The sequence below is a fragment of the Labrus bergylta genome, chromosome 1 (genome assembly GCF_963930695.1).
Source record: "Labrus bergylta chromosome 1, fLabBer1.1, whole genome shotgun sequence".
Taxonomy (NCBI): domain Eukaryota; kingdom Metazoa; phylum Chordata; class Actinopteri; order Labriformes; family Labridae; genus Labrus; species Labrus bergylta.
The window spans coordinates 20,414,628-20,439,944 of record NC_089195.1 but is presented as its reverse complement, the minus strand read 5'-3'; the positions used below and the strand labels follow the sequence as shown (position 1 = coordinate 20,439,944).

At 38.3% G+C, this 25,317-nt stretch overlaps 5 protein-coding genes across 7 annotated transcripts; 3 read left to right on the top strand and 2 right to left on the bottom strand.

Moving 5' to 3' along the window:
* Positions 1-817: 817 nt before the first annotated feature.
* On the top strand, positions 818-3,099 carry LOC109988269 (G patch domain and ankyrin repeat-containing protein 1). Its single transcript, XM_065956102.1, has 4 exons — positions 818-1,487; positions 1,569-1,710; positions 1,800-1,875; positions 2,465-3,099. The coding sequence occupies exons 1-4, from the start codon at positions 1,044-1,046 to the stop codon at positions 2,904-2,906; spliced, it is 1,104 nt and encodes a 367-aa protein (XP_065812174.1). The 5' UTR covers positions 818-1,043; the 3' UTR covers positions 2,907-3,099.
* A 1,037-nt stretch (positions 3,100-4,136) lies between these two features.
* LOC109988266 (cytochrome P450 3A56-like) lies at positions 4,137-7,849 on the bottom strand. The gene is made up of 8 exons (XM_029278429.2): positions 7,085-7,849; positions 6,861-6,988; positions 6,316-6,391; positions 6,056-6,216; positions 5,892-5,959; positions 5,452-5,610; positions 5,076-5,238; positions 4,137-4,951 (listed from the first exon to the last, which is right to left on the bottom strand). The coding sequence occupies exons 1-8, from the start codon at positions 7,422-7,424 to the stop codon at positions 4,862-4,864; spliced, it is 1,185 nt and encodes a 394-aa protein (XP_029134262.2). The 5' UTR covers positions 7,425-7,849; the 3' UTR covers positions 4,137-4,861.
* A 246-nt stretch (positions 7,850-8,095) lies between these two features.
* Positions 8,096-10,258, top strand: LOC109988268 (G patch domain and ankyrin repeat-containing protein 1). Its single transcript, XM_065956097.1, has 4 exons — positions 8,096-8,646; positions 8,728-8,869; positions 8,959-9,034; positions 9,624-10,258. The coding sequence occupies exons 1-4, from the start codon at positions 8,203-8,205 to the stop codon at positions 10,063-10,065; spliced, it is 1,104 nt and encodes a 367-aa protein (XP_065812169.1). The 5' UTR covers positions 8,096-8,202; the 3' UTR covers positions 10,066-10,258.
* A 1,037-nt stretch (positions 10,259-11,295) lies between these two features.
* LOC109988265 (cytochrome P450 3A30) lies at positions 11,296-19,380 on the bottom strand. Of its 3 annotated transcripts, XM_020639702.3 has the most exons (14): positions 19,226-19,380; positions 18,974-19,067; positions 18,775-18,827; positions 17,980-18,079; positions 15,883-15,996; positions 15,700-15,788; positions 14,244-14,386; positions 14,020-14,147; positions 13,475-13,550; positions 13,215-13,375; positions 13,051-13,118; positions 12,611-12,769; positions 12,235-12,397; positions 11,296-12,110 (listed from the first exon to the last, which is right to left on the bottom strand). In XM_020639702.3, the coding sequence occupies exons 1-14, from the start codon at positions 19,294-19,296 to the stop codon at positions 12,021-12,023; spliced, it is 1,509 nt and encodes a 502-aa protein (XP_020495358.2). In that variant the 5' UTR covers positions 19,297-19,380; the 3' UTR covers positions 11,296-12,020. The 3 variants fall into 3 exon arrangements, with proteins under 3 accessions (XP_020495358.2, XP_065812151.1, XP_065812147.1); XM_065956079.1 differs by lacking the exon at positions 18,775-18,827 and having other exon boundaries at positions 18,882-19,067; XM_065956075.1 differs by having other exon boundaries at positions 13,215-13,550.
* A 588-nt stretch (positions 19,381-19,968) lies between these two features.
* On the top strand, positions 19,969-24,562 carry LOC109988272 (cytochrome P450 3A40). Its single transcript, XM_020639708.3, has 13 exons — positions 19,969-20,123; positions 20,225-20,318; positions 20,714-20,766; positions 20,963-21,062; positions 21,150-21,263; positions 21,822-21,910; positions 22,028-22,176; positions 22,337-22,464; positions 22,538-22,613; positions 22,710-22,870; positions 23,288-23,514; positions 23,605-23,767; positions 23,974-24,562. Exons 1-13 carry the CDS (start codon positions 20,053-20,055, stop codon positions 24,082-24,084), a joined length of 1,536 nt encoding a protein of 511 aa, XP_020495364.2. The 5' UTR covers positions 19,969-20,052; the 3' UTR covers positions 24,085-24,562.
* Positions 24,563-25,317: the final 755 nt, after the last annotated feature.

Below are 25,317 nucleotides of genomic sequence, written 5' to 3'. Positions count from 1 at the left end.
TTCTACTTTATTTGTTTTTTTCTCAGAATCAATCCTGCAACGTGGTTCATTTTTTTGGAACGCTTTCTGCGTTTAGCTCAGGTCATTAAATGGTTAAACAACAGTCCGCTTGTTTGCAAAAACTTTCATAGTTTACAAAAAATGTGAAAAATGGTAAAAGCTGTAGATTTAAAAAAAAAAAAAAAAACAAACATACATGTTACTGAACATTTTTTATTTTAGGAATATTGTTCAGCCCTTGTTAACATGAAAAAGAAAAATAAGATAATGTGCCAATCTTAATCAAGGCCTCGGGCCAAAATCTTCTGATTCTTCATTTGAAGTCACGGGCCGCAAAAAATCCCCTCAAGGGCCGCAAATGGCCCTCGGGGCCGCACTTTGGACACCCCTGTACTAATGTAAAGCGCAAAAGTAATTGATAGTGACTGATAAAGGTTACCCAGCAGATTAAGATTTTACAGTAAAACATACAATGTAAAGTGTGATTCACTGTCACAGTCACCTGACTAACAATTCATTTCAAAGATTTACATAGACCAGATGAAACATTAAATGCTGCTTAAAATGTATGCATGACTGCCTTTAAAAACATATTTCCAAATATGTTAAGTGCGAAGAATCTGATTCTACTTATGATAATTATAAATGTAAATAATGACAGTTGTCTGACATTTTTCCACTTCAATGGAATTTGAAATGCAAAATTTTACACAAGGGTATCGAAACCTTCTACTCAAGTAGGTGAAGTTGATTCAATGGAAATGGGAACATCCAGGACTTTAGGGGGCAGTGTAACTAACTTCTAATAATGTTTACAAACAGGAAATGAGCTCTTGTAAACTAGAAGAAGCTTTTGTGGGCTATCAGGGTTTGTTTATCGGGTAAAAGTCGGTCTGGTTATTGTTTTTTTTCAAATGTAATGGAAGAAATGATGTGTCAGTGTAACCTCGACGGCTCGAACCACTGACCACGTTAGCTGGTTCATTTGCATCAAATAGCTTTTTAAATCCTCCAAAAAAAAAGCTCCAGCTCAGACTCTTCCTATGGCTGCTCTTGGCTTTACGCGTGCTAGCGGGCAGGATATTTTCAGCATTGAATCTGCTGAACCTACCAACTCAAAAACAGGGAGCGCCTTCAGTGGGGAACAGGTGAGGCAGTTTTACGAACATCTTATAAAAGAGGATACCGATCAAGATGCATCAAGGGCTTCAAGAAGCAATGTGAATGGCAGAGAGCACCAGAGGAAGAGAGGCTCCAGAAGAAGAGAGAGGAGGAGAGACAGGGCTGCAGAGATGCCGCAGCGTCAAACTGAGTCTGTGCTCCAACAAGGGAATGATGGTGAAAGTGAGGGAAACCAAAGCAGAGAGACAAACAACTCGGAGAGGTCCATGGAGCTCCTTGGACTCAGGTTACTGCGCTGTGCCCATGAAGGGGACATTTCAAGCCTCAGAGATCTGCTCCTAAAGGGGGTAGACATCAACTTTCAGGTACAGCACTTACTGATCAGGTTGAAGAAGGGAGGAAATATATTATTTGTATTGATTTAATCTTAACGGTCTTCCCTTTAGGATACTTACTTTTGGACAGCAGTGATGTGTGCCAGCTGGTCAGGACAGAGAGCTGCAGTGAAGCTGCTGCTGCAACACGGAGCCGCCTGGGTCGGAGTGGTTGACACACAGGGCAGGGATGCCAAAGACCTGGCCCTTGAAGGTACAGCCATGACAAATCCTGTAAGCAACACTAAATTCTGTGTTGTGTGCAGTGACGATGTTCTCATTCATATTGATTTTCCCCCCCAGCTGGCCACAGTGAGGTGTTGGAGGAGCTGGAGAGCTGCGGGAGAAGCCCTCAGAGCGAAGAACAGCCTGACAGCAGGTTAGCTCACTATAAGTTGCATACATCTCTAAACCCCAGTGAGTACAGTACATTGGGAAAAGTCTTATTTCACAAAATATCTATACAAATGTGGCATTTGGTGTCACAAGTTCATCGCAATTAGGTTATATATTTGGTTGGTTACAAATCTGATATAATGGTGGATGTAATGATGCAAGTTAGATCTTGGTTTAACAGTTTTCAGCTGACTATCACCTCGCCCCTCTGAACATATAGGAGAACCAAAGAACTGGGGTCACAAAAAATTGGAAGGAAAAAAGAAAAAACACCAAAAGATTTGCTTTGTCCATTTTAGGCTTTGAAAAAATCTTGCACCGCAAAATGATGGACTCCTTGTAGGAAACCTGCCCACTCTGTAGATTTAGAGCTCTCTCTAAGGTAGCTCAAAATTATTTTCAGGTGATTTTACAGTAAGGAAAACAGGATGGTAGATTTAATATTAGTTTTGTCGATAGATAATATGCCCATCCTACACGCTGGTCTTTTTGAAAAGACTTAAATACTCTATAAACAGTTCCTTTAGCATTTTCCTCTCACTAATAATGTCTCTTCCTCTGTTTGTTCCCAGTGCCCCCCCGCCTCAGTGGTGCAGCGTGTGTTGTAGCGAGTACAGCAACAGCCTGTCATCGCATCTTTCATCCACTCTCCATCAGTTCAGTCTGCGACGCCCTTCTCCCACCCCTTACTACTGCCTCCCCCCCTCCAGCAACAGCTACAAGATGATGGTCCAGTGCGGTTGGAAACCAGGAACGGGGCTGGGACCAGAAGGAGAGGGGCCCAAACAACCAGTGCCAACAGTGCTGAAAAGAGATCAGACAGGCCTTGGGTATGGAGAGGCAAAAAGAGCCAAAATTACTCACTTTCAAGCCAGGGATCCCGACGCAGTGAAACAATCTTCCAAGCAGAAGCAGGAGAAAAGAGGGAAAGGACAAAGGAAGGAACATAGTAGGAGAAAGGAGCAAAACGACAAGAACTGGGAGCGGGACTTTCGTGCCTCTTTTTATCTTTAATTCCTCCTTACAGTGATTTTTATGCTCCTGTGTCACCAAAACTCACCTCAAAGTATCTAATAATATAAACAATTTAGTATGAAGATGTTTTGTACATTTTTTTTTCTTATTTACAACTGTAAAGGTTTTTGTAAAGCAGCTGGGAGCTGTATCCCACAGAGTGTAATAATAAATACATTCTCTCTACCTCAAAGCTGACACTGTCCATTTATGGAGATGATGTTTTACTACTACAGGTTGTGCAATGACCAATGATTGTGTTGGCTGAATGGCTTGATATGGTGTGTTTCTTTACCCTCTTAAGATGGTATGACAGTGTTTTTATTTACATTTCTAGCAGGCTATTAAGCTTTATCTGATGAACTAACGTCACTGTGAAAACTGGTTTTGACTCGTTCAAGGAAAAGAGGAAACATTGATAAAGTTAAAGACTTTCGGTTTTATGTGATAATCAAATATGAATATTAAGACAATAGCGCCTCGTTTTGTTAACCTAACAGAAGGTTAAAAAAAACCAAAAAACGTTTGATTGATGTGTTGTTGTTGCAGTATTAATGTCAAAGTTGGTCCCGGTTCTTGACTGAGCTTAACGTTGCGCAACAAGACAAACCAACCGTAACCTTTCCCTTTGTGACAGCTCCAGATACCTTCTTACCAAATTTAGCACACCTTCACATGTGACAGATGAGTCATATGTGAAGTTTCACTGTGGTCTGCTTTATCCACATGTAACTCATGCTTTCACTTCTGTGTATTTAGGCAGGTGAAACGCTCACATCAGTTTATGTTATAATTTATTGTTCGGACATGTGTCAGGGCTAGAAATTGTTCGATATGTTTTAAGTCCACTCACAAAAAGTCATAGACCTTTAACCACCGATTACACAACATGTGGATTGGACTTTCTAAAGTGCAGGCTGCAGAGCACAGGTGACCACCATCACAGCTTTTATGGATGGTATTTTAATGACACTGCACCAAGTGTCTTAGCTGTTTTAAAGCTAGCAACAAATCTAGGTTAAAACAGTGACACATTTAGAGGAACTTATTGACAAGGAAATCATTTGAGTGTTTTGCTCATTTTTGCAGGTGAACTTTTCATTACAGGAAAATTGTGAGTGAGACTTCTGATACTGGACAGATGAATACCCTTTAATCAAAATGTAAAAGAACAGGCTTCACAAAGAATAATTCCACATAAAGCACAATGAGTCTTCTGAGATGAACAGAAACATTTGTCATATTCTCCATTTATTAGGTAAGCGCAGTGAACTATATTTAACAGAAGAATGTTAACAGTGTTGTGTCCCTGACACATCTGCCACTGGTCACAATGGTGTTCTTTATTTTTAATCAACACTTAATGTGCTGGATAATTTACTTTAGATTAGTGTATTTAAATTCTGAACTTTGTGTTAGGAAACAAAACAAGAAACAACAAATTATAACAAGTTATTTTTCTCGCTTAGAGTTGAACAGTCGCTGAGCAACCAAAACCTTCTCCTGCACTTTTGTAACTTTGTGTATGTCACCAATTCAGCAGGCCACCTACTTTGTTTAGTTTGCATTCACCTGTATGTTTCATTTGATCATGTAGGCAGTGAAATAAGAGTCTGTTGGCAGTTGCTTAAGTTGCCTCCATGATTCAGAGGTTCCAGCGTGATCAGTCAAGACAAACACCATCATAATGTTAATTAACACAATTTTAAACACCCGACTGAGGCAGAGATACACAACGATATCATTCCCAGTGCTGTTATGCTCTATGTTAGCAATCATGGAATACCTCTTATCCAACCAGAGTACTGGGTTTGAAGCTTGATTGGTTATCAAAATATAAACTGAAAGTACAGATGAAAAATGTCAGTCGTAAACTAAATAAGCATTTTTAGTTACTTAAGTTACTCATTTATATGATTGTTCAACCACAAGAGCTGTTTGACCCGGACCAATCTCTAGTTGCACTGGTTTGATCGTGTCACCACCTTCAGTTTGATTGGTTTCAATGGTCCAACGAGGCCTTCAGGGTCCATCTTCAAAGGGATCTAGGAAAAGCATCATACTGACTGAATCAGATGCTCTCTCTTAAAATAATTATATCGTTTATTATGCAAAAGAAATCATGTTGACCATGTTAACCAAAGAATGCTTAAATAATAATGAAATTACCTCTGTCTCATCACAGACTGAGAAGCTGTAGTTTTGCAACACTTCCACCAAGGCCAGTTTAACCATCAGCAGAGCAAATCGCATTCCAATACAGTTCCTCGGCCCAGCCCCAAACGGCAAGTAAGTGTATGGCCTAATGTTCTGCTTGTTCTCCTTACTAAATCTTAAAGAAACACAAATTAAATTCATAAAGAATTAATACTATAGGAAGCATTGGCTTTTAATTGGTTTCACCTGTCTGTAAAAATGTTCAAAGTTTGAACAACAATTTCTTCAATATTTTGTAGCTCACTGATACTTGGAATTAAAAGTTGCTTCAGAGAAGGATTAATAGTTAGTCACTAAGAAAAGTTAACAGTACACATAAACTCTCTACCTGTCAGGTCTGAACTCTTTGGGCTCTGCCCAAAGCTCGGGGTCGTGGTGCAGAGCGTAGACTGGAACCATCACAAGCATGTCTTTTGGGATTGTGATCCCGTTGATCTTTACTTTTTCTTTAGCCACTCGTTCCAGACGTGCAGCTGGAGGGTAGAGCCTTATGACAAAGAAGGAATATATTTAAATAATGTTGGTTTTTATTGGAACAAACATTCAATCTAAACCTACCTATTCTTGCATTAACAACAAAAACAGTGTCATTATAGTTATTTGAAATAAACCATCACAATTTTCTAATATCATCCTACAAACTAAGCAAACATGGCTTACATGGAGAACAGAACATTTTCATTTCAACAATTTGATGACTACAAAACAAAATTGAACAAAATATCTAGGGTTGGCCTTGCCAACTTGCACAAGAAAATACTCTTTAACCTCAAACACTCATTGACCACGCTGTCCAAGTACTCCATCTGCATCAGGGCTTCATACTGGACTGGACCCTGTAAAGGGGTTAAAGATAACAGTTTGATTAAACACAATGCAGAAACAACTGTAACTAGATTCTTTAATAAAAATATAAAAATAGAATAAACAACCATATCAGGAAAGGTGACATCTATCTCCTCCTGTAGGCGTTTCATGACTGCAGGGTTTTGGGCCAAAGTGTAGGCAAGGAAAGTGAGAGTTGTGGCGCTTGTCTCGTAACCAGCGAACACAAACATGGTCACTTGAGAAATGATCTCATGATCAGTCAGCTCTGTAAGGGCAGACAGGATGCACCAACGGGGAGTAAGATGAAAGGAGGCAGACCTCTGGTGTGAATTCACAAGCATGAATTTGTGTGACGTCGTCTTACTTTTATTCTCCCCTTCTTTCTTGGATTTATTGTCGGTCTGGCTGTCAATCATATTTTGAAGCATATCTCTTGAATTCTGAAAACAAGTCATTTAGTCAACATCAAATTTTTTATGATGGACTTGAAATTCAGTGAAGTCCTTTTTTTGTCAGATTGAAACAGCAGTTTGCAAAAAAGGTAGATTTACTTTCCAGTGTTTCCCAGTGTTTAGTTACAAGAGCCTAATCTATGATGGAAAGATCCTGGAAAGCTACAGAAGCCACAAAGAAGACCTAAAATATCTTGGGGAATCTAAAAGATATGAACATCTCAGTTTTCATGACAACTGGGCAGACCCCATTTTAAATAACATGATTTAATGGGAAACTCTATGAAAGTAATCTTCAGCTGAGATTGTTAAGCAACTATCAGATAATGGTTTCTTTATTGAATTTATGGAACCTGGTAAACCCTAACTATCATGAGATGTGTTTCCCACTATAACTATAAAATGATGCAACATTCTATCCATATATAGACCATCTCAGGGTGTGTTTTGTACAAACCTTTTGTGAGTTTCCATTGCGTTGCTGCCTGATCTTCTCCACAAACCTTTTAAAGTAATTAGTAGAACTCTTGGGGAACAATGAGAAACCCATTAGCTCCAATAGCGGAAGAGCAAATGGAAAGCACCCTGAAAATAGACATGTGGTTAGCATCTCTAAATGTAGATGGAAAACTTAAATATTCATTCAAAATAAGACAAAAGGTGTCATGGATACAACTTTACCTTGGAAAAGAAAGAGAAGTATGGGAAATCTGAACAGCTTATTGGCATATGTGATGAGTGGACTTGAGGGGTTGTTAATTGTGTCCAAATCCACACTCAATAAAGAGCTCGCCATTATGTCCAAACTGTAGGATCCAAAGAAGCTGGAAAACAAAAAAACGTATGAATCGTTGATCAGAAGTTGACACAAGTACTGAAGTAAGTACTTCATCATGTTTGATCCACAATACTGTTTTAGAGACACTGCAAACAAGCTCCATTGTGAAGTTATCAAGAGCATATGTTTAGGTTTACAGTATAAATAGTAATCAAAAAATAAAATTGGTAATATTGTACCCATCAGGGAAACATTAACAGCAATGACTTAACTGTATATGAACATGAGACTAGAGCGGTTGAGTAGCTTTAGTATTTACGTTTGAGATTAGATTAGATATTAGTTAGTGTATTGCCATTTGCAGAGGTACAGGACTGTACAGGTACATTCGAATTTTTGTGCATTTATCCTCGAGTCAGCTCTTCAAAAAAGGTTAAAAATGGAAGATCAGTTGGATGGAATAGCAGATCTCTCAAAACCTGTATACACTGTTTGTTCTTTGGACTCAATTTTCAGTGAAGTTAACCTCTAGGGACAGATTTAATGTTTTGAATTGTGTTTCACGCCACTCAAGGGCAATTAGGTGCCACACACTTTTTAATGAGGGTCCACAAGTAACAAAAAACTTAAATAAGGGAGGTTAAAAGTACAAGTTGGTAACAATACACTGGAAGGCAGTGTTGTAGTCAAGTCACCAAACCTCCATTTTGGGTTGAGTCCCGAGTCTGAGTCGAGTCTGATTCAGCAAAGGAGAATCTGAGTCGAGTTACCTGGTCTAAGTCCTTAATGAGGTTGAGTGTGAGCTTTTCCAAGATTAGTTTAGTTCTCCACTTTAACACATGACTTTATTGATTTAGTTATGTTAAATGCTTCTAAACTAAGCTTTAACTCCACACTATCTGTGAGTCCTTAAGTTCATACTGTATCGACGGCTCGAACCACTGACCACGTTAGCTGGTTCATTTGCATCAAATAGCTTTTTAAATCCTCCAAAAAAAAAGCTCCAGCTCAGACTCTTCCTATGGCTGCTCTTGGCTTTACGCGTGCTAGCGGGCAGGATATTTTCAGCATTGAATCTGCTGAACCTACCAACTCAAAAACAGGGAGCGCCTTCAGTGGGGAACAGGTGAGGCAGTTTTACGAACATCTTATAAAAGAGGATACCGATCAAGATGCATCAAGGGCTTCAAGAAGCAATGTGAATGGCAGAGAGCACCAGAGGAAGAGAGGCTCCAGAAGAAGAGAGAGGAGGAGAGACAGGGCTGCAGAGATGCCGCAGCGTCAAACTGAGTCTGTGCTCCAACAAGGGAATGATGGTGAAAGTGAGGGAAACCAAAGCAGAGAGACAAACAACTCGGAGAGGTCCATGGAGCTCCTTGGACTCAGGTTACTGCGCTGTGCCCATGAAGGGGACATTTCAAGCCTCAGAGATCTGCTCCTAAAGGGGGTAGACATCAACTTTCAGGTACAGCACTTACTGATCAGGTTGAAGAAGGGAGGAAATATATTATTTGTATTGATTTAATCTTAACGGTCTTCCCTTTAGGATACTTACTTTTGGACAGCAGTGATGTGTGCCAGCTGGTCAGGACAGAGAGCTGCAGTGAAGCTGCTGCTGCAACACGGAGCCGCCTGGGTCGGAGTGGTTGACACACAGGGCAGGGATGCCAAAGACCTGGCCCTTGAAGGTACAGCCATGACAAATCCTGTAAGCAACACTAAATTCTGTGTTGTGTGCAGTGACGATGTTCTCATTCATATTGATTTTCCCCCCCAGCTGGCCACAGTGAGGTGTTGGAGGAGCTGGAGAGCTGCGGGAGAAGCCCTCAGAGCGAAGAACAGCCTGACAGCAGGTTAGCTCACTATAAGTTGCATACATCTCTAAACCCCAGTGAGTACAGTACATTGGGAAAAGTCTTATTTCACAAAATATCTATACAAATGTGGCATTTGGTGTCACAAGTTCATCGCAATTAGGTTATATATTTGGTTGGTTACAAATCTGATATAATGGTGGATGTAATGATGCAAGTTAGATCTTGGTTTAACAGTTTTCAGCTGACTATCACCTCGCCCCTCTGAACATATAGGAGAACCAAAGAACTGGGGTCACAAAAAATTGGAAGGAAAAAAGAAAAAACACCAAAAGATTTGCTTTGTCCATTTTAGGCTTTGAAAAAATCTTGCACCGCAAAATGATGGACTCCTTGTAGGAAACCTGCCCACTCTGTAGATTTAGAGCTCTCTCTAAGGTAGCTCAAAATTATTTTCAGGTGATTTTACAGTAAGGAAAACAGGATGGTAGATTTAATATTAGTTTTGTCGATAGATAATATGCCCATCCTACACGCTGGTCTTTTTGAAAAGACTTAAATACTCTATAAACAGTTCCTTTAGCATTTTCCTCTCACTAATAATGTCTCTTCCTCTGTTTGTTCCCAGTGCCCCCCCGCCTCAGTGGTGCAGCGTGTGTTGTAGCGAGTACAGCAACAGCCTGTCATCGCATCTTTCATCCACTCTCCATCAGTTCAGTCTGCGACGCCCTTCTCCCACCCCTTACTACTGCCTCCCCCCCTCCAGCAACAGCTACAAGATGATGGTCCAGTGCGGTTGGAAACCAGGAACGGGGCTGGGACCAGAAGGAGAGGGGCCCAAACAACCAGTGCCAACAGTGCTGAAAAGAGATCAGACAGGCCTTGGGTATGGAGAGGCAAAAAGAGCCAAAATTACTCACTTTCAAGCCAGGGATCCCGACGCAGTGAAACAATCTTCCAAGCAGAAGCAGGAGAAAAGAGGGAAAGGACAAAGGAAGGAACATAGTAGGAGAAAGGAGCAAAACGACAAGAACTGGGAGCGGGACTTTCGTGCCTCTTTTTATCTTTAATTCCTCCTTACAGTGATTTTTATGCTCCTGTGTCACCAAAACTCACCTCAAAGTATCTAATAATATAAACAATTTAGTATGAAGATGTTTTGTACATTTTTTTTTCTTATTTACAACTGTAAAGGTTTTTGTAAAGCAGCTGGGAGCTGTATCCCACAGAGTGTAATAATAAATACATTCTCTCTACCTCAAAGCTGACACTGTCCATTTATGGAGATGATGTTTTACTACTACAGGTTGTGCAATGACCAATGATTGTGTTGGCTGAATGGCTTGATATGGTGTGTTTCTTTACCCTCTTAAGATGGTATGACAGTGTTTTTATTTACATTTCTAGCAGGCTATTAAGCTTTATCTGATGAACTAACGTCACTGTGAAAACTGGTTTTGACTCGTTCAAGGAAAAGAGGAAACATTGATAAAGTTAAAGACTTTCGGTTTTATGTGATAATCAAATATGAATATTAAGACAATAGCGCCTCGTTTTGTTAACCTAACAGAAGGTTAAAAAAAACCAAAAAACGTTTGATTGATGTGTTGTTGTTGCAGTATTAATGTCAAAGTTGGTCCCGGTTCTTGACTGAGCTTAACGTTGCGCAACAAGACAAACCAACCGTAACCTTTCCCTTTGTGACAGCTCCAGATACCTTCTTACCAAATTTAGCACACCTTCACATGTGACAGATGAGTCATATGTGAAGTTTCACTGTGGTCTGCTTTATCCACATGTAACTCATGCTTTCACTTCTGTGTATTTAGGCAGGTGAAACGCTCACATCAGTTTATGTTATAATTTATTGTTCGGACATGTGTCAGGGCTAGAAATTGTTCGATATGTTTTAAGTCCACTCACAAAAAGTCATAGACCTTTAACCACCGATTACACAACATGTGGATTGGACTTTCTAAAGTGCAGGCTGCAGAGCACAGGTGACCACCATCACAGCTTTTATGGATGGTATTTTAATGACACTGCACCAAGTGTCTTAGCTGTTTTAAAGCTAGCAACAAATCTAGGTTAAAACAGTGACACATTTAGAGGAACTTATTGACAAGGAAATCATTTGAGTGTTTTGCTCATTTTTGCAGGTGAACTTTTCATTACAGGAAAATTGTGAGTGAGACTTCTGATACTGGACAGATGAATACCCTTTAATCAAAATGTAAAAGAACAGGCTTCACAAAGAATAATTCCACATAAAGCACAATGAGTCTTCTGAGATGAACAGAAACATTTGTCATATTCTCCATTTATTAGGTAAGCGCAGTGAACTATATTTAACAGAAGAATGTTAACAGTGTTGTGTCCCTGACACATCTGCCACTGGTCACAATGGTGTTCTTTATTTTTAATCAACACTTAATGTGCTGGATAATTTACTTTAGATTAGTGTATTTAAATTCTGAACTTTGTGTTAGGAAACAAAACAAGAAACAACAAATTATAACAAGTTATTTTTCTCGCTTAGAGTTGAACAGTCGCTGAGCAACCAAAACCTTCTCCTGCACTTTTGTAACTTTGTGTATGTCACCAATTCAGCAGGCCACCTACTTTGTTTAGTTTGCATTCACCTGTATGTTTCATTTGATCATGTAGGCAGTGAAATAAGAGTCTGTTGGCAGTTGCTTAAGTTGCCTCCATGATTCAGAGGTTCCAGCGTGATCAGTCAAGACAAACACCATCATAATGTTAATTAACACAATTTTAAACACCCGACTGAGGCAGAGATACACAACGATATCATTCCCAGTGCTGTTATACTCTATGTTAGCAATCATGGAATACCTCTTATCCAACCAGAGTACTGGGTTTGAAGCTTGATTGGTTATCAAAATATAAACTGAAAGTACAGATGAAAAATGTCAGTCGTAAACTAAATAAGCATTTTTAGTAACTTAAGTTACTCATTTATATGATTGTTCAACCACAAGAGCTGTTTGACCCGGACCAATCTCTAGTTGCACTGGTTTGATCGTGTCACCACCTTCAGTTTGATTGGTTTCAATGGTCCAACGAGGCCTTCAGGGTCCATCTTCAAAGGGATCTAGGAAAAGCATCATACTGACTGAATCAGATGCTCTCTCTTAAAATAATTATATCGTTTATTATGCAAAAGAAATCATGTTGACCATGTTAACCAAAGAATGCTTAAATAATAATGAAATTACCTCTGTCTCATCACAGACTGAGAAGCTGTAGTTTTGCAACACTTCCACCAAGGCCAGTTTAACCATCAGCAGAGCAAATCGCATTCCAATACAGTTCCTCGGCCCAGCCCCAAACGGCAAGTAAGTGTATGGCCTAATGTTCTGCTTGTTCTCCTTACTAAATCTTAAAGAAACACAAATTAAATTCATAAAGAATTAATACTATAGGAAGCATTGGCTTTTAATTGGTTTCACCTGTCTGTAAAAATGTTCAAAGTTTGAACAACAATTTCTTCAATATTTTGTAGCTCACTGATACTTGGAATTAAAAGTTGCTTCAGAGAAGGATTAATAGTTAGTCACTAAGAAAAGTTAACAGTACACATAAACTCTCTACCTGTCAGGTCTGAACTCTTTGGGCTCTGCCCAAAGCTCGGGGTCGTGGTGCAGAGCGTAGACTGGAACCATCACAAGCATGTCTTTTGGGATTGTGATCCCGTTGATCTTTACTTTTTCTTTAGCCACTCGTTCCAGACGTGCAGCTGGAGGGTAGAGCCTTATGACAAAGAAGGAATATATTTAAATAATGTTGGTTTTTATTGGAACAAACATTCAATCTAAACCTACCTATTCTTGCATTAACAACAAAAACAGTGTCATTATAGTTATTTGAAATAAACCATCACAATTTTCTAATATCATCCTACAAACTAAGCAAACATGGCTTACATGGAGAACAGAACATTTTCATTTCAACAATTTGATGACTACAAAACAAAATTGAACAAAATATCTAGGGTTGGCCTTGCCAACTTGCACAAGAAAATACTCTTTAACCTCAAACACTCATTGACCACGCTGTCCAAGTACTCCATCTGCATCAGGGCTTCATACTGGACTGGACCCTGTAAAGGGGTTAAAGATAACAGTTTGATTAAACACAATGCAGAAACAACTGTAACTAGATTCTTTAATAAAAATATAAAAATAGAATAAACAACCATATCAGGAAAGGTGACATCTATCTCCTCCTGTAGGCGTTTCATGACTGCAGGGTTTTGGGCCAAAGTGTAGGCAAGGAAAGTGAGAGTTGTGGCGCTTGTCTCGTAACCAGCGAACACAAACATGGTCACTTGAGAAATGATCTCATGATCAGTCAGCTCTGTAAGGGCAGACAGGATGCACCAACGGGGAGTAAGATGAAAGGAGGCAGACCTCTGGTGTGAATTCACAAGCATGAATTTGTGTGACGTCGTCTTACTTTTATTCTCCCCTTCTTTCTTGGATTTATTGTCGGTCTGGCTGTCAATCATATTTTGAAGCATATCTCTTGAATTCTGAAAACAAGTCATTTAGTCAACATCAAATTTTTTATGATGGACTTGAAATTCAGTGAAGTCCTTTTTTTGTCAGATTGAAACAGCAGTTTGCAAAAAAGGTAGATTTACTTTCCAGTGTTTCCCAGTGTTTAGTTACAAGAGCCTAATCTATGATGGAAAGATCCTGGTAAGCTACAGAAGCCACAAAGAAGACCTAAAATATCTTGGGGAATCTAAAAGACATGAACATCTCAGTTTTCATGACAACTGGGCAGACCCCATTTTAAATAACATGATTTAATGGGAAACTCTATGAAAGTAATCTTCAGCTGAGATTGTTAAGCAACTATCAGATAATGGTTTCTTTATTGAATTTATGGAACCTGGTAAACCCTAACTATCATGAGATGTGTTTCCCACTATAACTATAAAATGATGCAACATTCTATCCATATATAGACCATCTCAGGGTGTGTTTTGTACAAACCTTTTGTGAGTTTCCATTGCGTTGCTGCCTGATCTTCTCCACAAACCTTTTAAAGTAATTAGTAGAACTCTTGGGGAACAATGAGAAACCCATTAGCTCCAATAGCGGAAGAGCAAATGGAAAGCACCCTGAAAATAGACATGTGGTTAGCATCTCTAAATGTAGACGGAAAACTTAAATATTCATTCAAAATAAGACAAAAGGTGTCATGGATACAACTTTACCTTGGAAAAGAAAGAGAAGTATGGGAAATCTGAACAGCTTATTGGCATATGTGATGAGTGGACTTGAGGGGTTGTTAATTGTGTCCAAATCCACACTCAATAAAGAGCTCGCCATTATGTCCAAACTGTAGGATCCAAAGAAGCTGGAAAACAAAAAAACGTATGAATCGTTGATCAGAAGTTGACACAAGTACTGAAGTAAGTACTTCATCATGTTTGATCCACAATACTGTTTTAGAGACACTGCAAACAAGCTCCATTGTGAAGTTATCAAGAGCATATGTTTAGGTTTACAGTATAAATAGTAATCAAAAAATAAAATTGGTAATATTGTACCCATCAGGGAAACATTAACAGCAATGACTTAACTGTATATGAACATGAGACTAGAGCGGTTGAGTAGCTTTAGTATTTACGTTTGAGATTAGATTAGATATTAGTTAGTGTATTGCCATTTGCAGAGGTACAGGACTGTACAGGTACATTCGAATTTTTGTGCATTTATCCTCGAGTCAGCTCTTCAAAAAAGGTTAAAAATGGAAGATCAGTTGGATGGAATAGCAGATCTCTCAAAACCTGTATACACTGTTTGTTCTTTGGACTCAATTTTCAGTGAAGTTAACCTCTAGGGACAGATTTAATGTTTTGAATTGTGTTTCACGCCACTCAAGGGCAATTAGGTGCCACACACTTTTTAATGAGGGTCCACAAGTAACAAAAAACTTAAATAAGGGAGGTTAAAAGTACAAGTTGGTAACAATACACTGGAAGGCAGTGTTGTAGTCAAGTCACCAAACCTCCATTTTGGGTTGAGTCCCGAGTCTGAGTCGAGTCTGATTCAGCAAAGGAGAATCTGAGTCGAGTTACCTGGTCTAAGTCCTTAATGAGGTTGAGTGTGAGCTTTTCCAAGATTAGTTTAGTTCTCCACTTTAACACATGACTTTATTGATTTAGTTATGTTAAATGCTTCTAAACTAAGCTTTAACTCCACACTATCTGTGAGTCCTTAAGTTCATACTGTAGCTAGATGCAACAATGACATTGTTTAATTCCAAGTCATCCTCTCCAGCTTCCGAGTCCAAATGCAGTTAATGCTCATGTCTGAGTTCCCCATTTTGGCAAATAGTTGTATTTTCTGTCTTGTCAGAAAAAATAAAAACACTTTCATGTGTGTGCGTTGAATATGAGGTGACTTCAAAGAGTCTGCTAGCTTGGCTTAGCCCAAATACTGGAAACAAAGGTCATCTGCTAGCTCCGCTCCATTCAAAAACACAAGCTGCCTACCAACAACTCTTATCCTTACATTTATTATTTACATACAGGATGTTATAAACATGATTGTTTTTTCGTGTGGCCATCTTGGTTAATGTTATGTTGTTAAAATAGATGGGCAAACAATAAAAACAAGCTTATATTAATGAAACATTTAGAATCTCTAAAGCATGGCGTTACTTACTCTTTTATAGTAATAACTTCTCCATTTTGGGCCTTGGACTGCAGGCTGGCTGTCAGTTTGCTTGAGTGATGTTTCATGATGTCAAAGAGCTTAGAAAAAAGTGTAAAATAAACACAAAAACATGATGAGTAAAAATACAATTATAACTAGTCTGAAGAAATTAGGAAAACGGAAAACTGATACCTCCTTTTGTCGCCCAGAGGTGAAATAGGGAGAGAGGATGTTGCGTAGTCGCCTCCATTCATCATCCTCAGCAATACTCACCGCGTCATAGAGTTCCCCATTAAGACGGAAGTTCTAAAGAGGCACATGCAGTCATCAGAGTGTATATGTTCATTAACAAATGTTTTGAACACTCGTTATAACTAGTATCCCCTGATGGAGATTTGGCAACTCTAGCCTGTAGCACTTTCAAAAACAGTCACAGTAAATCACATTTTGTTCCCAGCTAAATCGTGAAGGATTCTGTTCCACTAAAACAATTATGAGTTTAAATATAAATATATTTTTTAAAATTAATAAAAAATTATTATTTGGAGTGAGTCAATCCCTATGAAGCCCTGTGTGAGAACGTCTAATTTAACAGCAGAATTTTTGGCTGTCAAAAGCCTGGTAAGAAAAACACTCATGGTGAGTAGTTCATGACAAACTGAGGAACTAAATAGTTATTGAACTCTGGAGCTAAATATTTATTGAACCCATAAATTGAAAATGATTGTATTTAGGGGCGTGATGACTGTGAGTAACAGGTGGGTGCAGCTAGCTGCCTGCTAACAATATCCTCAGCTAATGCAGTCATTGGAATTATCTTAATCGATATTAAATATTAAATATGGCTGACTGTGGTTTATTGTACTGACAGGCTTTCCACTAAGTGTGTGGTTCATCATTTTTCACAGTGTTAAAATATGATATGCTAAAACATAGCACTTATTTATCATGTCTGGATTGTTAACTATTTGAGTGTCTGTCGTAAACTGTTAGATCATGAGCCCTTTTGACTGGGAATCAGGATTGTTGCTTTTCCTTGGAGTTTTGTAAGTTTCCTGTTTTTCTTTTCATGAACATGTTGTTTGCTCTCTCAGTGGAGATGAGAGCGAGTGAGCAGCCAGTTCACTACAATCTATGAGGTCTCTTAACTTCTAGATTTAAAAAAGTAAACAACATCAGTCAAAGTTTATACAGCCTTTAGAACATTTGCCTGATTAGCCCTTGCCCTTCAACTCCTCTTCAGTTTCCTCTTCTCATCACATATGGTTTCTTCTCGATCCAAAATAAACGAGAGATAGCCATAGGCTGAATTTAAAAATTCAAAATGACAGATTCCAAATCATTGGGGATATTACCTCCATTATTTTATTTCACCCTAAGAAAAAGAAAGAGAAACAACAATCTTGTCCCTGAAGTGAAAAATTAATTTAATCATAATGGATCGCCTACATTCAAATTACATGGAAATGAAGTAGTGCCAAATTATTTTTATTAGTTGACAATGTTTACAGTTATTCTTGAAAATGCGATGTCACTTTTCTGGATGGTTTACCCGTAAATTAAATCCAGAAAGTTTGCCTCCATAATCTGATAGCTCATTGTGCTAGTGGTACCATTTGTAAATGTGCTTATCTTAACATCACAGATGACCTCTTGTACCTTTGGGGAAAGTGTTTGGGATGTATTTTTAGCATTACGGCCTCACATGCCCCCAAGCTTGTGTAGCTCACCGTGTTATCAGTGCAGTCACAAAAATCTCGACAACCTTTTATATCTCAGGGAAACTTGTATTTAATGTTTCTGTATTGTTCTATGTCTTTCTTCTATCTTATGAAATGTGTGTGTGTGTGTGTGTGTGTGTGTGTGTGACACTGGTTGATTTGTATTTTAATGTTGCCATCATCTGCCTAGGGACAACAGATGGAAATGAGCTAGTTAGCTAAATCTGGTACAAAGCATTTCTTCTCTTCTGAGACTAATGTTTTTTTTGTACATGGTCCCTGATTAAAATAAACTAATAAACTAAACATTTGATTTAATGTCAACTAATCTTCATACATACTATTGTTCTTATATAGCCTCAGGAAATTTGTTTTGGTTGTTTTTGTCTAGATTTGTTGTCCCAAATATGACCATATGATAGTTTAAGATAGTTTTTTTCACAAGGTTTAAACCAATTCCCCGTCTAAAGTTGACTTTTAACAGATAAACAAAGATATTGTGTGATGTAAGAGTTTCTCTTGTAATACAGTCTTTTTGTTTTATTTTGCATGTTAATCATGTCCTCACCCGTCTGTTGGTAAAGTAGGTGAAGCACTCCTTCACCAGGATGGTTTTCAACATGTCAGGGTCCATCACAGCCAGCATGGGCTTCTTTAACTCATATACACTGGACATTTACACAAACACACACATACATTTTAGCCATTTGTTGTGGATCTCTTACATATGTTATACAATAATTTCCATTAGCTATTCAGTTCATCCTGGGCGCAAGCTCACTCTATAGGTCAACCTGATCCATGTACAGACTTTTAAGGTTTACCAAACCCAGATTAATGGTGCTTTAAAGGGATACTATATGCTTTGTTTACAGGGGACCCCAAAATCCACACAAGAATAGGTACCCAAATAGCAAATTATTCTACTTCACCGAAGCAAAACAACATTCTAGTACAAATACATTTAAAACATTTAAGTCTTGAAATATCAACTTAGTTGTAAAAATGTTGTATTGTTTGATCTTTTCAATGTTTTTGTTCTTGTTTTTACATTTTTACCCTATTATCTAGTCTGCATACATACCTCTGCTTTGATCAGGATAATCCTGAATTTATTTTTTGTATCAAAGTTCTAACAGTGCTATTCGGAAGTTTTAAACAACACAAACTGCAGGTTTTATCTGAAAAGCTTAGATTGGATAACTTTATGTTATCCAAATACATAATGTTTTTGTTTGTTTTTCAACAACCTGTTTTCAATATGTCATATGACATGAGCCACCAAAGTGAGAGGTTCAAGGGCCAAACCCTTACAATTTTACAACACATGCTTGGTGTTAAATAGAAAACTGAGTAGACTCACCCCCATATTCTCCCAAACATCTTTGCATTCTCGATGTCCTCTAAATAATAGACCTATATTATAAAACAAATAAAAAATAATAAAACAAAATAATTACTTATACTTACTCTTTTTTGTTTTTTACAAAATCATCATTGTCTGTGACTGCAAATGACAAAAGCCATGGAAATGAGCGATTTAGATTTTTATAATTACATACACTGTTGAGCCTGCCAATTGTGCCCCAATACATAATTGGCTTGGTGACTGGGATCCCCAACTGCTCAAATATTCCATAACTGGAGTAGCCATACCTGTGAAGAACAAAAACGTTTTGTTTTGAAGTCAAAATCCTCTAAACTGTTAACTGGATAGAAAATGGCTAAACTCTGGTGCTAATGTCTTCCTTTTTGTCACCATTTCATCAGAACGAAGCACACATACTTAGATTGAATGAATCTTTTTTCCTTACATGACAAATAGGCAGATAAATGTGATGAGCAGGATCCATGTTTCTACGGAGAAAATGGGAAGGTAGTCCATGGTTCTCCTTTGCTCAATCAAGTTGTGATGATATCTGCTTTGCACTTCACTGAACTGTAACAAAGTCCAGGAGTTGCAGCGTATTCCCACCGTGGTACACACCTACCGTGACCTCTTCCCTGCTCCTGGGCAGCCTGGGAGAACAAAAATGCCAGTGCACCACCCATACTTCTGATAATATACATATACGAGGAAGAAAACATATCAAAGAAATGTGTCTACAAAAAACAACTTGAGAACCACCCCTCGCATAAAAAAAATATATATTTTAAGCCTTGAATACGTTTCAATTATGCCCACATACACCAAAATATATATATATAGTGTGAGCCAATAAGAAATTAAACCTTCTTTCTTTTTTTTTTTTTAAGCTTACGGCTTGGATTCCTGAAGCATTCAAATAGAAAACACAAAAACAAGGCCATTAGAAAAAAGTTATATATCTTTAAGAACATCTACTGCTTATTTAGTGAACTTTGTGTGTGTGCTTCACAACACAGCAATATAATAATTTAGGTGACAAAATTACAGAGTCACAGAGGCTTGATCTAATAAAACAAGATAATAATATATGCTTCTTGGTCTTTTTCTGTCAATAATTCACTTAACATCGCCTGCTGCCTTTGGTTAACCTCCCACACACTTACCATCCTCACGTAACCAGTTTGTGCAGCAGGACATAAAAGCCTTTGGTTGTGATGTGGGGCTTCAGTGGAACCTTTGCTGCCACTGACAGAAGAGGGAAAAGGAGCAGAGATGGGCTATCAGTTCTACTTCTCCGCTGAAACATGGACTCTCCTGGTCGCCTTTATCACACTATTATTTGTGTAAGTTTTTAAAGAGTGTGTGGTCCATGTATAATGTGTTTGTGCTTGTTTTCATGTATTGGTGTGATAAAAAATCTTCTACATCTGTTTTCTATACACAGGTATGCTTTGTGGCCATATAACACCTTTAAGAAAATGGGCATCCCTGGTCCCAAACCAGTCCCTTTTTTTGGCACTATGCTGGCATATAGAAAGGTTGGTAAATGAGAAATTACACTATAGATTTATACTAGAAGAAGTAGAAGAATTAGTTTCTCAGCTCATTTTTACTTTTTATTTGTGAAAGTTCACATTTAAGTATCTAACGAAAGTTTATTTCATTTAGAATTTGATCCATCAGGATTTGAAAAATGTTTTCAGTTTCATTTTAATAGAGTTGTTTCGGCTTAGAAGAAGCTGTGATGGTGATCATTTTGTGAAAAACATAAAATAAAATCATGTTAACAAGTTCTATGTACCAACTCCAGATTAACCTTTATACTCTTGTTATTGTTTCACACATTTAAAAAATATTTTCTCATCCTACAAATATCTGTACCATGTTATGGTGAAATGAAAATAATTGTGTCTATTGTTTTTCTTGTACCAAGGGGTTCATAACCTTCGATGAAAACTGCTTTAAGAAGTATGGGAAAACGTGGGGGTAAGTCTGTATGCTGGATCAAATGTGTGTGTGTGTTTATACACATTATGTATTTTGTTTTCTCTAGAGAGCCACTTGTACACATAGACACATCTGTTTTTACTGTGCTTGAATTCTAAAAAGGTAAATGTATATGGCTGCACAAAAGTCTCCCCCATGTTTTGATTGTTTCTTTGTCATCATATTTCATTCTTAGCATTTTTGATGGCCGTCAGCCCGTACTATGTATGACAGATCCTGCCATGATTAAAGCTGTTCTAGTAAAGGAGTGTTACTCTCTCTTCACCAACCGCAGAGTATGTATACTAAACATAGAACTCATTCACTCTAGTATTAGAGTTTCTGCTTCCTGACTCAACTTTCTCTTCCTAACTTTGTGACAGAACTTCTATCTGAATGGACCCCTGTATGATGCTGTGACTGTCGCTGAGGATGAGCAGTGGAGGAGGATCCGCAGCATTCTCTCTCCTTCCTTCACTTCAGGGAGACTGAAAGAGGTAACTCAACAATATTTCCCCAACAGCAGTGGCTGGTGATCTCTTATATATTTTGGATCTAAAAGGGTTCAGAGTTGTACTCCACAGAAGAAAAACTTTTGAAAACACAAGTAGATAATATTATTTTTTACGCACGCCTTCTATCTTTTCTGACCCTTCAGCTATATCCTATAATCATTTCAAAGTCTTTCAAACGGACTGTTTTAAAAAGTAGCCACTGTGAAGCCACTTACTGGTTTGTGGACTGCCATCGAAACCTCAAGTTAGGCATTTTTGCCATCGCCATTTTGGTTTTTGGCACAATATTTTAGTAATCAGTTAGGTGTGTGGAACATGCACTTACGTGGTATAGGCAATGGGGCATACCTGGCTGTTGGATGAACTGCAGTCTTTGTGAAAATCTTCTATGTTGGCTTCGTTTTTCAGCCTGGTTGGAAATCACTGATCTAAAGGAAACAGGTTTTTTTTTATTGTGGAACTTATTTTCCAGTTTCATTACCCTTATTATACCTGTGTACAATTGTTATTTATGTCTATCTGTTCCTACCCATTTTTTAGATGTTTGACATCATGAAGCACCACTCTGCTAACCTGATCAGTGGCATGAAAAAGAAAGCCGATAAGGATGAACCCTTAGAGCTGAAGGAGTAAGAACACTTCACATTAACACTTTATATTCCAAAATAAGTTTTTGCTGAAAATGTATAAAACCAAGTCATTTTAAGAATGGAAGTATATCTGTGACACGTGTGTGTGCTCTTCAGGTTCTTTGGACCCTACAGTATGGATGTAGTAACCAGCACAGCTTTCAGTGTCGACATCGACTCGCTTAACAACCCCTCAGACCTGTTCGTCTCTAACATCAAGAAGATGCTGAAGTTTGACCTTTTCAGCCCACTCTTCCTCCTTATTGGTATAGAATTCATTTTCTTTAATTAAAAATATCTTCTTATGATTCTGTGCTTCAAGTGGAGAGTAAACAAATAATATTTGTTCTGTGAATGTTTGCTGTCAGTGCAGTCACCTTCTGTTCTCTGTACTTTATAACTGTTTTGCTTTCTGCTTGAATCCAGCTTTCTTTCCTTTCCTGGGCCCGGTATTCCAAAAATTGGAGTATGCCTTTTTCCCCACATCTGTAACTGACTTCTTTTATGCTGCGCTGCAAAAGATTAAGACTAACCGAGAGACCACAAAGCAAAAGGTAAGATCTCCTGTGCATGTGTGTACAAGAAGAATACAAATATAGAGCTATTCTATTAAACGTCTTCTTTTAGACTCGAGTGGATTTCCTTCAGCTGATGATTGACTCTCAGAAGGACAATGACCCCAGTGGAGCAGTGCATGAAAAAGGTAGCATACAATGCACAGACATGTAGTACATACATACATACATATGAAAGCACAACTCTAAATAATAATACATATTTGTCCTTACTATCTCCATAGGTTTGAGTGATCATGAGATCCTTTCTCAAGCAATGATTTTCCTCTTCGCTGGTTATGAAACAACCAGCAGCTCTCTCACTTTCTTGTCTTACAATCTGGCCCTAAACCCTCACATTATGACGCGGCTGCAGCAGGAGATCGACTCCACCTTCCCTAACAAGGTACGCTGGTAGTTGGTAGAGGACAGCATTTGAGGTAGCAGTAAGGGCAAGAACTAAATATTTTAGTGCTGTTATATTGGTTTATGGCCTCCTGAGGGGAGATGAATTCATGCCAGATCAATTATTAATTTGTAAATCACAATTTACTTCAAGAGCTTGTCCCTCTTTAATAATTTTTGAATTTAATAAAGGGGGTAAAGTTGAAGACGGTGAAGATTTTCACATCTTACCCAATAAAGGAATTCAGGAGGATATTGTCATTTCATTACAACCTGCAGTGTTTCCCTTCAGCACTTGTTGAAGGTCCTATCTTTGCCTGATATGACAGCACGGAGGTCTCCTCCTGAATAGAAGCATAAGCAAAAGTAAGAATTCAAAGAAGTCTTGTAAAAGCATGTCTCTGTGATTTTTTTGAAGACTCCTGTGGAGTACCAGGCTCTGATGCAGATGGAATATCTAGACAGCGCCATCAACGAGTCTCTCCGATTGTACCCCATTGCTTCTCGTCTGGAGCGCATTGCCAAGTCATCCATGGAGATAAATGGCCTTGTGATACCAAAAGGGATGATTGTTATGATACCCACATGGCCCCTGCACCGGGACCCCGCGGTTTGGCCCGAACCGGAAGAGTTTAAACCTGAGAGGTGAGGAAATCAATTTCTTCAGACCCTGCAGGTGGGATTCTCAATTTGGTTATTAATAATGTATTTGCGTTGGCATGTGTGTACCCACAGGTTCAGTAAGGAAAACAAGGAGCGTATTGATCCATACACGTACATGCCTTTCGGGGCCGGGCCAAGGAACTGTATCGGGATGCGGTTTGCTCTGGTTCTGATGAAACTAGCAGTGGTGGAGATCCTCCAGAAGTACAGCTTCTCTGTGTGCAAGGAGACCGAGGTAAGACCACAGATGTTCGACTTTACACTGCTTGTTAATGCTTTTTCATCCTGTTATTTATTGCCAGTTTGATAGTAATATTTAAAGTTATATAATGCCCAAGCTATTGATAAGCTATCTGTTTGTTGCATCATTTTTATACCCTTTGTGACAGTGCAAGAAGCTTTATGCCCTGTTGACTTTGAATACACTTATTTTCCTTCCAGGTCCCATTTGAGTTTGACGTAATGGGCCTGCTGGCGCCAAAACGGCCCATCAAACTCAAGCTGGTGCCACGGCCAGAGGCTGCAGTCTCAAACAAACATGCTGAAAGTTAATCCTTCAGTTGTTTTGTAATCATATCTTTTAATGTTGTTTACAGACAAATGGTAAAAAAGAGACCTTTCCCTTTTCAGTCGTGGAAGGAAAGACAATTCAAACAACTGCTGTATATAGTAACATTTATAGGTTATACTGTAGTACATTCTCTATTGAATTTCTTTGGCAACTTTAGCTTCTACGTTTTCTGTGAAATCCAATTAATACTGCAACATTTGAACTGCAAATAAATCATAAAGCTGCATCAAATATGTATTTGATTAAATTAATCTGTATTGATTCCTGGGGGAAATTCACAAGCTACAAAGAAGTTCTTCCACCACCTTCATTAAAAAAAAAAAGAAGTTGTTATCCTTTCTCATTTATGTGATCTATTTTTACTGTCCACGCTTTCATCATTATTGATCTAAAAGGTCTTGACTAAAGGATATCTTGTAGATTCTGTGTAAACAATAAAGGAGATTTGTGTTTTTCTCATGTGGCATTGTTGACTTGAGTTACTGTGCTGGTGCTACAAGGGATGGGGATAGCATAATAGCAGTATGATAGAGAAATGGAAATTCTTTCATAAAGATCTTTAAAAATGTGATGGGAATTTATTTCACAGCAAGCAGAATATATATATAATTGTATATTGTTATTCCTAACAAGAGTCCCCCCATCTGCCTGTGATTGTCTCACTGCTACAAAGAAGTAATATTTATTGCAGCCTGATTCTGCAGGTGTTCATGTTTTTGCAGTGTATAGAATATGGGCCTGCAATAAGAAAAAATCAAGGAAGTATTCAGAAACTCTAAAGTCTTATGGTAATAAGGGAAATATCATGGAGCACATCAATTAAAATGTTATATAAGTATACTGTATATCTAATAATGTGCATCTTTCTGATTCCAAGTGCTACAAAATTGAATATCACAATTATTATTCCATCTACAATCTATAACGCTTGTCCCATCTGGGGTCGCTGGGGGGCTCGAGTTGTTCCCAGCTGTCACTGGGCAAGAGGCGGGGTACACCCTGGACTTGTTGCCAGTAAATCACAGAGAGGCACCTTCCCGGCTGTTGCTGTTAAATGGTATTGCTAACCCCTGCACCACTGTGTAGCCCTATTATCATGTTAATGTAACTCTTATAAATATTTATAATTAACATTATCTGGCCTTCCTATTTTATTACTGTTACAGTTTGAAATGTTAATAATGAATGGATGTTTTTTTGGGTTATTCATTAAA

Bases quoted from the DNA above. Each gene is read 5' to 3' on its own strand.
- LOC109988269 (XM_065956102.1), top strand. From the start codon at position 1,044: ATGGCTGCTCTTGGCTTTACGCGTGCTAGCGGGCAGGATATTTTCAGC. The intron at 1,711-1,799 runs GTACAGCCATGA...TTTCCCCCCCAG, and splicing joins CAAAGACCTGGCCCTTGAAG to CTGGCCACAGTGAGGTGTTG. The intron at 1,876-2,464 runs GTTAGCTCACTA...GTTTGTTCCCAG, and splicing joins GAAGAACAGCCTGACAGCAG to TGCCCCCCCGCCTCAGTGGT.
- LOC109988266 (XM_029278429.2), bottom strand. From the start codon at position 7,424: ATGGGTACAATATTACCAATTTTATTTTTTGATTACTATTTATACTGT. The intron at 6,392-6,860 runs GTTTGTACAAAA...ACTTGTTTTCAG, and splicing joins GCAATGGAAACTCACAAAAG to AATTCAAGAGATATGCTTCA. The intron at 5,239-5,451 runs GTAGAGAGTTTA...TGTTTCTTTAAG, and splicing joins AAAGAGTTCAGACCTGACAG to ATTTAGTAAGGAGAACAAGC.
- LOC109988268 (XM_065956097.1), top strand. From the start codon at position 8,203: ATGGCTGCTCTTGGCTTTACGCGTGCTAGCGGGCAGGATATTTTCAGC. The intron at 8,647-8,727 runs GTACAGCACTTA...TCTTCCCTTTAG, and splicing joins GGGTAGACATCAACTTTCAG to GATACTTACTTTTGGACAGC. The intron at 9,035-9,623 runs GTTAGCTCACTA...GTTTGTTCCCAG, and splicing joins GAAGAACAGCCTGACAGCAG to TGCCCCCCCGCCTCAGTGGT.
- LOC109988265 (XM_065956075.1), bottom strand. From the start codon at position 19,296: ATGGACTACCTTCCCATTTTCTCCGTAGAAACATGGATCCTGCTCATC. The intron at 14,387-15,699 runs GTAAGTAACGCC...TTTGTTTTCCAG, and splicing joins GAAGTTATTACTATAAAAGA to CTTCTTTGGATCCTACAGTT. The intron at 13,119-13,214 runs GTTGTTTATTCT...ACCCCTTTACAG, and splicing joins ATGTCACCTTTCCTGATATG to GGTCCAGTCCAGTATGAAGC.
- LOC109988272 (XM_020639708.3), top strand. From the start codon at position 20,053: ATGGGCTATCAGTTCTACTTCTCCGCTGAAACATGGACTCTCCTGGTC. The intron at 21,911-22,027 runs GTAAGAACACTT...TGTGCTCTTCAG, and splicing joins GAACCCTTAGAGCTGAAGGA to GTTCTTTGGACCCTACAGTA. The intron at 22,871-23,287 runs GTACGCTGGTAG...ATTTTTTTGAAG, and splicing joins ACTCCACCTTCCCTAACAAG to ACTCCTGTGGAGTACCAGGC.